Raw genomic sequence first — 15,044 nt, 5'->3', positions numbered from 1 at the left:
GATAAAATGATTACTATTAAGTGAGAACTGTCTATGACTATCTATCTGTTCTATTATTACTAGTAGTATACCTCTCATTTCTAACTATATTCTTTTCCTATTCAATTTTTCTCCTCCTTTTTTCTCAATATCTAGATGATTTTATAGTTCACTACAGTGCCAAAAGGGTAGTATTCTAACCATCAGAAATAAACAGTTCCTCTTTATATCTCACCATATTGTGGTTATGAAAGTAACTCCTACATGAGATATGCAAGCCATTGACACCCTCATTTTGCCTGTAAAAACATTAGGCACCACTGAAGGGTTAATCTAGCAGCAGTTTGTCTTGAGATCTTGCAGGCATCTTTGACATTTGAGTCGACACTCAGCACTATAATCGTAACTGTAGGGAATGAAGCCATTCGGAGACAAAACCAGATCACTGAGTTTTGCCTTATTTTCATGCCACTAAATAAAATGATTGTTGTATGTTCATAAGCATTACACTACGTATGTTGAACATGTTTAGAAAACCACCCTTTGCTGGGGTTTGAATGAATGAACATTTAGACAATGCATATGTTTCCAAACAGCCAAAAATATCACAGTTCACAAAATGCAAGTACTCTTGTGTGCTGATCCTGAACTCCTGAACTTCAAACCACCAAATTAGAAAATCCATCATTTTTCTGGCAAGCTGAACACTACCCATGTGCACTGACTACTTCATCCCAAGCACAAAAACCTTTCTTTCATCTTCTCTCAACTTTCAAATTCAGCACAAAGAGCAATTCATTCCAACATCTGGAAGTTTTAAAGATGAATAGATGGATTCCATATATTATTTGCTAACATATTGGTGTTAAATTAACTGACATAAAATGTACACACACACACACGCACATCAATATTTTTTAGTTCTGCTTCGAAACAGATGCATAGTGCCTTGGGTCCATTCAAGCCTTGTCTATTTTTTTATCCGTTGCAGTGACATCCTGAGTTCTTCTTACCTTCGAATTTGCCGTACACAATTCCCGCTAACTGGCTGGTCTGCGCCTCGCCTGAGATCAAGAGCCTTAAAATCCCTTGGGAAATAAAGGGATCTCGTTTTTATGGCCCCTCCACTTCCACACTGAACAGCCTGACTTCTGTGACTGAGTCAATACTTAATATCAGAATTTACAAGCCCCTGGAAACAAAGGCTGTGGGATCCAATGTTTTACTGAAATGTCACCATCAGAAGGAAGAATTCACTTTATTAGGAACTCATTGTAGGAATAAAGTCCATTATTAAACAATGCTATGGTAGCTGTGGCTGCAAATGACTATAAAATCACTATAGGGGTATAGTTTACATATACTTCTGATTGCAACCATGGTAAGCCCTCATTCTTTAAAAACAGTCCTGTGAGATATAAAAGCGACTGGGGAAGATGGCCCTAGTTATCATGACTAGAGGTTTGTGTGGTCATACTAGAAGAACACAGCGTTAACATGTACCTGATCAATGCATCACCGTGCCAGAGTCTTTAACTTGCCACAGAAACCAAATTGACTTGTAAGGTCGATGCCAGGCTGTAATTTTACCAGCTGAGATCAATAGGGTGGAGAAGCAAGGGATGTAGCAGGATTATGTCACACGTATTAAATCGTCTGTGTACACGCACATCACTTCTATTGATTTATTAACTCAACACACGGTATTAAGTGCATTACGAACACTGTGCCAACTCTGCAGCTAAGGCACAACCAATAATACCTTTCTCCTTCTTGTTCTCTTTCTTTTCATCTTTCTCGTCTTTTTCTTTCTCGTCCTCCTTCTCTTTCTTTTTTTCCTTCTCTTCTTCCTTCTCTGTCTCAAACCATTTCCAAATGGGCCTTTCACTCTTCTGTCTGATCCCAGCATCCTCAGCTTCAGGCTTTGGGGTGACTGTGTTCACCGGGGGGGGGGGGGGGACATCAGAATCAACCAACACACACAACTACCTTTTCAGAGTGACAAAGTGACACCCCTTTCCCCCCATTCCCTCATGAGAATCATTCTAAATGACTACGCTCACTGTTCTGTTCATGCCAACTTATGTCATGAAGGGTAGTGTGAGATCAACACATTTTTCTCAAATCTTCTTTTTAAATGTTACGTGATGAGATTAATATCAGACATCAATTATGTTTAATCAAAGAAAGCCTTGGAGAGAAACACTTTAAGGAATGGAAGTGATCCCCAGGATCACAGTTCTGCATCTAGTCAGCTATGGCATCAACACCGTATTTAGTATTGACCTAATAAATAGCAATTGATCCAATAAAATGCCACAGTAATGATTTCTGCCAGAAGCGGTGACGTAAGAGGCCACAGCCTGTCTAAATTGAGTGGTGCCATTTATGATTTCTGATATCATCAAAGCTTATGGCCAGTGGCTCCTCGTGTTGCATGGTCATAACTGCTTCGCTTCCCCAGTTTCTGTCTAGGGGAAAAGGGACTTTTTCTGCTGTAGTGATGAAGCTCCCTTACTCCTGACCCTTTCTGAAGGACAGCGTTCATCCCTGCCCTCCTTTATGGTTTCATGTATCTATCCCTCTGCATTGGCTCAATAACCCCCCCCTGTTTTTCCAGCTGACCAGGGCCTGGCTTCCTCCTACTTGTAAAATATTAATCAGATGATGGTTTGGTAGGCATTTAAAAATAGATCAGAAGTGCTTGAGCACCGGTCCTCTCTGTAGGGCCGTGAGCAGTGCCCCGGTATCCCACTGAGCCTCTCTAAAAAAATCCCCAAAAAGGGGAGATGAGCTTCCAGACAAATGTGTTACTGAATGATTTATTGCTCCTGCCTGATGACTCTCTAGGGGCTGGGCCTGGGATTGGGGGTTAATATGGTATGAATTTCAGCCCTGCCGATCACGAGTCAGAACTCCCTTGATGGAGGTTAAATTGTGTTATTGTGTTGCTCCCTTCCCCTGTCATGGTGGGAATGTATCTCCTGATGCTCAGGATGAGGGTTGGCATCACATGCTCCTGAAGATGAAGTTTGGAAGCCTCAGCCTCAATCCAAGTGACTTCCATCTGATCCAAATCTTCCCGCCCACACCACTTACAGATCCCAGCCACTGTGCTTCATCAGACCCCCCCATCCTCTTCACAGCATGCTCACACCCTCCACCCAGATGCTGCCGCTGAGAGGCAGGGACTTTCTGCTTGAGGGACCCTTTTACTGCTTTTCAACTCACTGTACCCCTCTGGCTTTCGCTTTCTTCCTGCCTCGCTCTCTCTCCAGTTTTCTGTTCTCCCCATCTGCCCCTATCTCCCTCCTCCCTTTCTTTTCAGAGCTGTGAGAGAGTACTGAAAGTCCTGCAAAGCCCTGTGAGCCTTTGTACACACAGGGTAGAGTGTGCTGACGCCGGTCTCGCTTGTTTAATTTCATGCAGTATTCATCGGTCTCTTGTGTGGGAGAATGGGAGGGCATCTACATTAGCGATCCCCCCAGAGTCTCTGCAGGAGGAAGTACAAATACAATCTGCAGAGCTCTGGAATTCCACGTGGGCCTTAGCTCAAACCTGCGGCATCTGTGAAACTTCTGCAGGAAACAGACAGGGAGGAGCGTGATGTTTGAGGCACTCGCCGCATGGCACTGCTAACTTGGCATCATGGCCCATGTTCTTTACTGACAGATTTAGCACAGCAGTAAACGTAAATGTGTTTAATCTCTGCTACTTGCGCCACCTTGGGGAGAGAATGTGGCACACTATTGCTGCCATTAATCACAGCCAGCACTGAGGAGTAGGACTGCACGGGGCTCGACTCGCTCTGCCTGAAACATCACTCAGGACTGGGCTGACCCGCAGAGTGAAACCGGGGCGGATATTGGAGGTGATGGAGTGCTTAGATCATCCACAGTGCTCGGCTAAAGTTTGATCAAGCGTCACGGAGTGGCGTCCGGTCCTGTCCTCCGGGGCCCGGCTTCATCCCACAGCAGTCTGCTGCTGGAGACTCTGCCCAGGCCTGATGCTAGTCAACCGTGGAAGATGAATGAAGACACTTTACATTTCCATTACCAGTGATGTTAATTCTCTCTCCCTCCTGTTCCATCTCTCTGTTTCAACCTCTCTCTCCTGTCTTTCCCTGCCTTTCCTGCCTCTGGCAGCAAACGGGAAGTGAATTTTGTTTCCTGTCCTCTCTGTTGTGCACACTTTCCTTGGGCACAACGTGCCATTCTGCTGGCACTCAGATGTGAAACCCCCCAACCTCTTGCTGCCAATTATATGGCAATTACCTGATTACTAGTGGTTAAAGGAGGGAAGAACTACATATGAACTATTGCTGGTTCACAAAGGTTTCTTATGCAACAAGGAGACCTTATATAAGGAAAGAATGAAAATATAGACCCTGGAGACTAAATTTCAAAGTTTTGGTATCCCAGTGAGGGGAAAAAATGGATGTCAATTTCTCTGATCTCAGACCAAAAAACCTATTTTGTTTTGGCATGTTCGCATATTGTGTTGACAAAAAAAAATCCTGTCATTCCAAATACAGGTTTCCTTGCATTTGGTGCATGTCTTGGCATAAGAAACAGTGGTGCATTCATGGATTGCATTTATTTCACTGTCCAATAGTTTCCATTGCAAAAACCAAATGATGACAGAATTTCTCTCAGCAGGTAGATCTCCTCCGTGAGCATGGCTTACCTTTCTTATCTTTATCCACTGGAGCGCGCTCCTCTGCAGGTAGGGCAGGGGTTGTAGTTGGGGGCTGTTTGTCTGTCTGGACAGGTAGGCTTTCTGTTTGGGTGAGCAGACTCTCTAATTGGGCAGACAGGCTGTCCGTCTGGAGGGTCAAGCCCTCGAACAGGAAATTCAAGCTGTCTGGCTGGATGGTTGAGGTGTCTGATTTGACAGTCGAGCTTTCTGTTTGCATTTTTGGGCTGTCTGTTTGGTCACTTGGGGTGTCTGGTTGTGCATCTGGGGTGTCTGTCTGCGCAGTTAGGGTGTCTGTCCACATGGTTAGGCTATCTGTTTGGACAGTCAGGCTGTCCGTCTGCATGGTTGGGCTATCTGTTTGGACGGGTGGGCTGTCTGTCTGCTCAGTTAGACTGTCTGTCTGCAAAATTGGGCTATCCGTCTGCACAGTTGGACTGTCTGTTTGGATGTTTGGGCTATCGGTTGGGAAGGTTGGGCCTTCCGTCTGCATGGTTGGGGTGTCCGTCTGCGCAGTTGGGGCATCCGTCTGCACGGTTGGGCTGTCTGTCTGTGCAGAGGGGCTGTTTGTCTGGATGGGCACAGTGGGGAGTGCCGCAGTGGTTTGGTCAGGGGCCGCGAGGAGCTCTTGAAGGAACAATTCGAGAGCATTAACTGGGGCGGGCAGCTAAGACAGGGGGGGAGGGAATTTGCATGCGAGATGCTGCCTCAGTTTGTTTACCTAGAACAGTAGCGTTCTCTCTCCATGGAACTGAAGCTGCAAGCACACATACACGTACACACACACATACACTGCTGAGTTTGAATAAACCCAAATACTCTGCCTTAACCCCTGCAGTACCAGGGAACTGCCATGGCTGCGCTTCCACACCTCACAGAAGGGTGGCAGCATTTCTACAGTAGCACCTTAGCACAGGCCTACTGTATGTTGTATCGCTTCTGTCTAATAAATGTCACAAACAGAAGGTGAAATAAACTGCACTCCCAATGACTTTCATTTACTGGAGAAATGATTGTGAGACAGTGATAACCAGGCTGATACCTTAAATGTAAGGGCTTACTTTCCCTACTTTCCCCTAATTACTTCCCAAGGTCGTTTCCCCTAGTCAGAGGACAGTGAACTCTTAATCAGGGTCGTACCGAGCTCTCTTTGTTTTGTGCAGATCTGGAAGAGGGAATTAGGTCAAGCAAAATCCCTCCATCTAAATGAATACACTGTAACCCAGTCTCACAGAGGAGATGCCTTTCAAACAAACAGACACCTGGAATAGCAGGTGATTCCTTCCCAAACAGCAAATTACTGAGCTTATTTTTCAGAGACAGTGAGGTGAAAACACAGACCCCTCCAGCCGTGTTGTACAGTATGTAGACACACCCTCACACAAACATACATACTCCCACATATGTATGCACTGTAGGGGGTTAAGGCACAGAACGTTCATTGCTCCACCACAGACAGACACCATATAGGCACTGAGCGTTCTGTCAGTAAACATACCTCATTCATACAATACTTCCTCACACAGATCAAGGAGGCAGCTGATTGTTTCATTCCCAACAGGTACCATACGCTCAGCTACGCAGTGCTTATTACACAACGTTATGGCTGGAAGACTCTACAGTATGGACTTCTCTCTAAGCCTACAAAGCGTTTTTGATTTGCGCTGGCACACTCTAACAGCTACATGCAGTTCCAACAGTTTATGGCCGTTCTAGATCACATTATATTCTTCAATTACTTTAGCAATTATCTGGTCAAACCTCAGTTCACATTTTAATTAGGTCACATTTACTGTAGTTCAAACTTACTTACAGAAATTGTCACCACATCTCATGCTTTTACACTACTTGCTTTTTATTAAGAAAAACATTAAAAGAAGTCTTAATTCAATTCTTTGTGTATCATTTTTTGAAAAACTAATGAACCTGCTCATTAATGTTGTATTTTATGTAATGTGTGATGTTTTCACAACCAAAAATAAAAGAATCATTTCAATAGTTTTAAATCACAGAAGATCACAGTGCATTCATCAGAATGAAGAGAATTTCCTCAGTGAAATCGCAGTGGGATGAAGAGCGTTCATAAACTGTCCAAAGGTCGATGTTCTAGCACAGGATATAGACCGATTCCAGAGGCTAGCTCTACAGTCTGGTTGCAGTTTCTAGTTCAGCCTAGCGGTTCCCACCTGGCTCCTCACTGAGAGAATCACTGAGTATGGAGCTGAGCTCAGGTTCACGGGCCTCAGCCATGGTGCTGGTGATGGTGGTGGTCTCTGTTTGGTAAAGAAAGTCGTAAGACTTGAGTTCTGAGTGCAGATCACACTGAAGCACTGCTACGTCACTTACTCAGATCACTCAGGAGAACTATTCTCTGTACACAAGCTTTAGTGACAGCCACCTATGCACACACATTCACACACAAACACACAAATACACACACACACACAATACAAACACCAACACTCAAGCACACATACACACACACACAAATTACAGACATAAGTATGTACGTGAGATGTGTTTTTACTATGTAATTAATTTGTGGACATGGCCGGCACATTAAAAGTGATTGTGTTACCCTCATTTGCAAGAAATGGTGGTGTCAGCCAATATGTTCCTGATGCTGATGGGTATATTATGATTCAGCAGAGTGAGAACAGAACAACTAATGGCTTCCTGCTGCCTGGCAAGCTGAAATCTTACATTGTCTCTCCCTAGTGTTTCATAATTACTGCACGGTCAAAGGGACAGGACCATGATTCAATCACAGCACAACCAGCGCTGCCCTCCCCTCCCCCCAAGCCATCTGCTGAAATAACCCACCAGTTCACAGTAGATTAGGCTCCCTGAACTGTGCCTTGTTAATCTGGATCAGAGTGCACCCAAGGCTGTTGTATCCATGATGGGGAAATGATGGGGTTTTTTTGGGAAATACCCAGCACACCTCACTTTTTAACATCACAAGCACTGTGAATAACGGAAATGCAATTCAGGGGATAGAGAGAGAAATGGAGAAAGCAGTTACTTGACCGCTGGTCAAGCAATTGGTTATGTGAACTCCTGTGATGGATGGCAGAAGACAGTCAGTTATGACAGGCTCTCACAGGAAACTTGGAGCCAGATATTTACACGGTAGCATGATGGGGTAGCGCGATGTCGGGGGGATGGATTCCAGGAGTCCTCAGAGAGACTGAGGACAGCCTCAGACCTTGGACCCCCATCAGGAAGTGGCAAGAACAGATTTCCAGGCAGATGATTCATGGGCTTGCTTTCCTACGCCATATGCCATTCATAAATCTCCACGCAAACTTCAGACGTTGATTTAGAGACGCTCATTTCACCAGGGTCGTGATCAGATTTTCTAGTAAAAAAAAAAAGAAAAGAACAAGCAAACTACCCCCCCCCCCCCCCCCCCCGCCCCAAACAAACAAGCCCAACTAAATTGCATATGGAATTCATCACACATAATGCCACATAAGAATCAGGGGACTCTGTCCTTATGCCAGAGTTCACTCCACTGCTCTCCATGATCTCCTCCAGACTCCTCCTTAAGACTGGAGCATCTTCTCTACAGTGTCTGCAGATGTTACAGTGTCCTCCCCCCCTCAAGAGCTGTCTAGAGCACTCTCAGTCCATGTACAGCCCAATTAGAAGCAGTAACCTTGAGAAGAGACCTTGTAAAAGCCATAGGCATAGCTGACACAGGTGCACAGCCACATTAGAAACATTCATCCTTGCCTTGCTGCGGCACGGTGGCTGCTGCACAGGGATGGGGTTGTCAAAGCATCACCTCTCGCCTTGGATTGCTCCAGCCAGGGGTGTAAAAACAAGATCCGCAGAACGAAAGAGGAACAGAATGATGTACAGCCATGATCTCTCACCGTCAAAGTCCTGCACCGCAGCCCAATATTGATATTAATTGGGTGTGTCATGCTTGACTGTCCCAAGAGGAAACAGAAAATTGCTTTGTTGAAAAATAACTGATTAATAATGCGATTCCACAACAGCAACACTTCTTTAAGTGGCCTGCGTGCTCTGCGATCAGCAGCACTCTGCTACAGAGGCTGAGTGCTTTAAACATATGACATAGAGATGTATTTTACACTTCCAATTACAAAAAGCAGATTCAGTCACATGCAAAAAAAAAAAATACATAGATATATAAAAGACAGAAAATGGAGGTCATGTTGTTGTTCAATGACAGACACAATGTAACCACAGACAATGGTTGTAACCAATGTAACCAAATCAGACATAACAAAATATGATGGGCTGTCCTTGCTGAAACTGGTGAGCTTTATGGTCACAAAACAGTTGAAAATGGCTGTGGGATATCTGTAAGCATAACAGTCCTCATCTTGTTCTTCCTTATTTTTGACTCACAGGCTGCTTGAGCACCTGTCCTCTCAGGTGCCGACTGCATTATGAGCCATGCACCTCTCCATTGCAATCTCTCAGATCGCAGTTAAACAGGAGGGGCACCATCGCAACGCTGAGTCACATCCTCAGCATTCTCAAGGACTGGGCCATGCTGCCACTGTGCCGCGGGGCACCTGCTGCACAAAACAGCCAGAGAGTGTTTCCCCAAGGCCTGAAGCACTTTTCTGAGCAGTTGTGAAAATTTTAAGCACCAATCAGCCCCGTCCCCCAGCTCACAGTGCAGCTGTAGTAGTGAGCTCCTGAGGCAAGCAAGAGGCTGAAGATGAAAAAAGTGCTGCTCTGTTAACAAAAGCACTTAGTGTTTTTCATAAATTTCTGACATGCCAAGACTTCCCGCCCTTCCTCTTTGCAGATCCTCTAAGTGCTCTCCTGAAGAACAGGAACTGCTCAAGACACTCCATTAAAAACAGCGGCATTCTTCAAATGGGCCACAACCATTCTATAGCAAGCAATGAGCACAGGTCGCTTCCAGTACATACATACATATTGAAAACCTAAAATGAATTTCAAGTTTCAGTAAATTGCACACATTAAAAAATAATTATGTTCTACTCTATTGACAGTGGAAGTTTTCTGAGAGAACAGCCTCAGGTGTAGTGCTGTACAGGCCCTTGTGCCCAGAGCGGTGGAAGCCATGAGAGGTGGTTGTCACACGATGAACCTGCCCATCGTGCTCTAAACACAGAGAAAAACTGCAGATGCTGCACGGAATGCAATGTAATCATTGTAAGCTTTGATACCAGGCTCATTCTTATTCTTTTCATCTTTGCAGCACACCACCACCATTGTTTCTGAAACAGGCATACATGTTTATGAATGCTTGTATGATCAATATTTAGTTATCTGCATTTGTGTATGTATGCAAACATAAACATATGCACGCATAGTAAAACACACACACACACACACACACACACACACATTGCATACTCAGCTCACTTTTTACCAATATTTTTGCAACTAATGCTATTTGCTAATGGTAATAGCATTAGCAAATAATGCTAACTAAATAATGCAACTAATGCTAACTAATGCAAAAATTAATAGGTTCATAGAACAGAGGAGGTCACCATTACTCTGGGCATGTGCTCAATAAAATTAAACTCCTCATCAGAAGTACAGACCATCACATAACAGTCACCTTTAGATTGTGACCTCTGCCCATAACAAAGGTACCTCAATTAATCAATGAACCTTCTCTCTGGCACACTGTAACACGTGCTAAAACAGCCTACAACACATTCTACTGATGTGGCAAAGCACACATTTCTGTAAAACTAGTGTTTTAGGCCACAATAACAGAAAAAATGCTACAGCATTGAGGTCATCATTTCTGTTTCCAATGCACCTGTCAATTCACCTAAAGAGATAAGACGTTAGAAGATAAGATAAGAAGTTGTTTTGGCATTGCAGCTATTAAACACATTCCATTTGTGTTACTTTGTTGCCAGGTAGCCGCATCAGATAGTGGACACCTTGGAAGCACAGGGCATGAGGAGCAAAACTGATTCCCTCTTGAGTGTCTAGGCTTCTGACTGCTACACTAGCTACGGCCTACCGCTGACCAAATTGCATTCCCCACCTGGCAGGCTGATTACAATGGGCTGTTGGGTTGTAGTAGGGGTATCGGTAGTGGTTGCTGTGGTTGTGCGTGTGGTTATGACTGTGGTAGTGGTCACTGTGGTAACCAGCCCAGGCTCAACCGCTACTACCGGTGGTGCTGAGAGAAGATGAATGCCACAATGTAAAAAAACAAAATTTAAACACCAAAATCCTCCAAAGGATTCTGCACGCACAACCATTTATGTGAGTCTCAAACCCCTGACATTTACCCCTGAAATGTGGCCCAAATATTCACCTTTCCACTGTGACATCATAAGCATAACCAACACTGATAGATGAAAACTACGACCTTCTACTTCCTAGCAATGTGCCAAAAATTCCTTTTCAAAACATGCTGGAAAAAGTGGCAGGTAGTCTTATGCATTTTATAGGTCGCGAAAATTTTCCTTCAAGTGTCCAGGAAGATGAAGTTGCTAGCTAGTCATTAGGTAGCCTAAGGATGATAGATTCACTATAACACCCATTTTTTAGTTATCTAACTGCTGTAGGTTTAATAAGTGTTCTATCTAAGCTCCCTCGATTTAATTAGGAAGGTATGATCACAATTAGCAACATTTATATTTAATGTTTTTTTTATGTTTTATTTAATAAACAACAGCTAAATATAATGTATTTTGAAAGGTTAGCTGCCCTTTCAAGGCACATTATAGACAATAAATTTGTTTAGAATTTGATTTAAATAATAAGCTAATTTACTTACTTGTTCAAAATGAAACTTTCCTGGAGTAGCAATGTGGGCAAAAAAGGAGCTGCCCACTGTGTTCATAGCATTAACTGACTTCTACCATCTCTTATGGAACTAATTTCATGTTAAATCACAGATATAGCTAAGAAATATGCAAAAATCAAAACATTTTTCTTTCCCTGTATGTCTTGGTCTATGTATCCCCAAGCACGACAACCTATAGGCCTGCTTTGGTTTTAAAAAAATTAATTAATGAAATGAATAGCAGCTCAAGGAAAACTGCCACCAACCAGATACATGGCTTAAGAAATATATCTGGATTCTAGGAGAGAAAAAGTGACCCCAGGAGCTGTGTGACAAAAGGACACCAATGCCAACCTGCATTTTTATACCAGGAGGGCCTATCCCTGTTATGGAGGTTTCATCTAACAGCTCAGAGTGTATCCACAGACACGGACTGTGATGTTCATGTTTCCCTTTATACAAACCTTCTGGGAGCCCTCTGCCTGCTACCACACATTGCATTACAACATACTTTTTCATTCCCTCTCCCCCTCCCTCTTTCATCCTCTATCCCTCTCTATCAGAAAGCTGAAGCAGTGAGGAACTGTGGAAAAATCTCTTACATGCAGGCTTGGGGTTATTAATGAGGGGGGTGTGTGGCAACAGAGAAACTCATCGGTAATGAAATGAACAGGCGAAACAGAAAGACAACAAAAGAGAAATGGGGGTTATGGAAATGACATGCATCCAACATGTGATGGAGAGGAGAGATGTGGGAGGCAAAGCCAGACTTCCTGCATTTTGATTAGCATGTTACTTACTGCCAAGCGTGGAGCCAGCAGCTGCACCTGAAAGAGAGAGAGAGACAGAGAGAGACAGAGAGAAAGAGAGAGAAGAATGTTTATTCATGTATTTGTTCTAAAATGCTGCATCTTTATTCATGCATCAAAAAATGTAGAATTGAGTCAGAGTCTTATTAGCACTCTGTGCTTAGTATAAAAGCCCCTGCGACTTTGCAATGAAAGTGACATCCTTATCTTCCTTTGCGGAGTGTGGCGATAGGAGAGGAAGAATGCGCTGTGTGTATACGCACACATCTCTGGGAATTGGCAAGGCACACAAGTCAGCTTGACTTTACCAGGAGCTGACAGATCTGTGGAGCCTAAAAGGCTCTTCACTTCATCTGTGGGGGTAGATGCCCTAGATTATTATTTTATCATCTTCTCATCCTTGCAGAGGATTCCCCCTCATTACCTGTTGAGGATGGAAAACTCTAGGTGTTCTGTGTGTTCTTATAGGCTGACTATGAGTAAAGATCTGACTTCAGTAGAGATGGATGACTCCTCTTTCCAGGTACAACAGATTATGCTTTAAGTATTTCATATCATATCAAGTGATCAACACTAAAGGTACAAAACCGCCATACTTGTGTAATTACATGGCATTTCCATTAGTGCAATGTATGAGCCATGCAAATGCATATGGAAAAAGAATTTGCATAATCACATAAATTATTAGTTTGGACTAGTGTGTAGTTTGAGGTTAGTGTTAGAGATAATTTGTATAATTACATAAACACAAGCATGTGTCCCTCGTCAATAACTTTGCAACAAGATGCTAATATGCTTTATGTGCATATGTAGTTACACAGCACAGAGGGTGCTTGTGGTAAGTCAATGGTACATTAGTGTGGCAGATATAGGCAAGGGTACGTACAAGTATTGGGTGATCCATTGGGCGTTGGTAGGTAGGAGCCGGGCCTCCATGACTTTGCACGGAAGCCCCTCTTGCAGCGGCCGCAGTCCTGGCCCGTGGTGTTGTGCTCGCACTCACACTGCAGGTTCCCGTCCACAAAGGTGCACTGTCCTGCGTGGAGGTTGCACTTACACCTGCGGGGGGGGACCAAACAGACATGTGGGTGACATCTGTGCTGCAGCGCTGCAGTTCCAAGCTGAGCTGTCCTGTTTCAACTAAACTTCAGAGGGCTTATTCTCCCGTTATTTACGGTTTACACACATGCTTTACATTTTGACCCACGGCCTGGAAGGTAAGACTCTGTATGCGTGAGATTTGACTTATGGTACTCAGATTGGATAACCATGTCGACTGTAATCCCTCTCGGTCAGAGATTTGGGGAATTATGAGCGGATCTACAGCACAGACAGCACGTGTGTGTTGCCTGTCTAACTGCGTGCTGCTCAGTTCCAGGTGTCTGCTACAGGATGGAAGGATCGTGGAATTCAGCAGATGGACAGAAACTGTAATTCAGCTCTCCTGAATAAGCCCCTCCCCCTGCCCGATCCCCCATGCTGTCCAGTGTCTGCCACTCCCACAAACGGCACACCCATTTCCCTCCCAGCAACAGTCAGACAACACAAAATTTACAATCAAAACTACTGTAGGACACAGAGTTAAACTTTAAAAGGCTTTCCCAAATGTATTCCAGCATGATGTACTACGTTGAAAAACTCAACATATACACATTCTCTTCTGTTTGCAAGATAACAGGAAGCTCTGTATTATTTGCAATTACTAGGGCCTTGCATAGAGATTTGGGAAGACAGACTATTCTGTCATGGATCAGACATGCATTGAGACATAGAAAAGCTGAGCTAGGTAGCAAAAAACTGAATATCCTTCAATAAAAGTTGGTATTCTTCCATCAAAAGCCAGGAAAATAGATTTATGGACATTTTTACAGGAAGTGGAAGAGCCCTTACCCCAGCACAGGTGGGGGGATAAGAGGCTGCCCTGTCTAGACAGAAGCATATAAGTTTAGGGTGAGGAACAGATTAAGCAGAGCCAAGATAGGCTGGCATGGACTGTGGGGCTGATGCGGAAATGATGATTTCTCTAATGGGCGGCTCCCATGACTTTTAAATTATAACCTTTCCAGATGAGTGAGTGAATTCCAATACAGTTTGTTCCGCTGGAGTGAACAGCTATCCATCTGCATCAAATATTCAAAGGCTGGACCTGCTTGCCTATGAAATGGCTCTGCTCTTCCCCTGCACCAGCCGCCACTCTGGGGCTGAGTGTACTGCTTCAGCTGCACTCTTCCCCTCCATATTTTATGCATCTTAATGTCTGCAAATGTAGCACTGGGTGGGCTGCAGCGCCTGCCTTTAAGAAAAAAAAACACAACCGGCTGCAGAAATGTCACTTGGAAAATAGTGGTCGACTTTTCAGAATCTGATTGTGGGGAGCTCGTTATGTGCTGTTTTATGACAGCATGCGGCATTCTCTTTGATCATCCAGAAAACTTTAGAATACTTTTGCACTTACAGTGCATTTGAGGCTGGAGCATTAGCCAAATACCAAGCCGACAGCTCACAGATCAAGGATTTACTGGAGATATATACGTAAGTACAAAGTGACCAACAGCATGAATGGGAACACAACAGAAGGACCCAGGTTAAATCAAGACTTAGACCTATTAGCTAGATGGTAATTAAATACCTGACACTATTAGCAGTACCTCTGTTTTAGGTGCTCAAAGGTGCTTTCAAACAAAACATTGTGGCCTAGGATTTCACTACATTCAATTCAGTTCATTAGGTTCTCTGACAATGGAGTAAGCAAACACACCAATGCTGTTGAGGTTCCAGCTGAGGAACAG

The 15,044-nt window shown here is 43.9% G+C and overlaps 1 protein-coding gene across 2 annotated transcripts in view; it reads right to left on the bottom strand.

Moving 5' to 3' along the window:
- LOC118777633 (netrin-G2) overlaps nucleotides 1-15,044 on the bottom strand; it is a 47,356-nt gene that overhangs the window by 6,791 nt on the left and 25,521 nt on the right. The window contains exons 4-7 of one of the 2 annotated variants that reach the window (XM_036528738.1): nucleotides 13,142-13,314; nucleotides 12,247-12,273; nucleotides 6,861-6,947; nucleotides 4,372-5,301 (exon numbers count right to left, since the gene is read on the bottom strand). In XM_036528738.1, coding sequence (XP_036384631.1) covers nucleotides 4,631-5,301; nucleotides 6,861-6,947; nucleotides 12,247-12,273; nucleotides 13,142-13,314 — 958 coding nt within the window. In that variant the 3' untranslated portion in view covers nucleotides 4,372-4,630. Of the gene's footprint in view, nucleotides 1-4,371; nucleotides 5,302-6,860; nucleotides 6,948-12,246; nucleotides 12,274-13,141; nucleotides 13,315-15,044 lie in introns of those variants that run through there. The other variant, XM_036528739.1, reaches the window with a different exon arrangement.

This window comes from Megalops cyprinoides, chromosome 5 (genome assembly GCF_013368585.1).
Source record: "Megalops cyprinoides isolate fMegCyp1 chromosome 5, fMegCyp1.pri, whole genome shotgun sequence".
Classification (NCBI taxonomy): domain Eukaryota; kingdom Metazoa; phylum Chordata; class Actinopteri; order Elopiformes; family Megalopidae; genus Megalops; species Megalops cyprinoides.
Note: the sequence above shows the minus strand (reverse complement) of the source record. Positions and strands in the feature narration are given on the sequence as shown.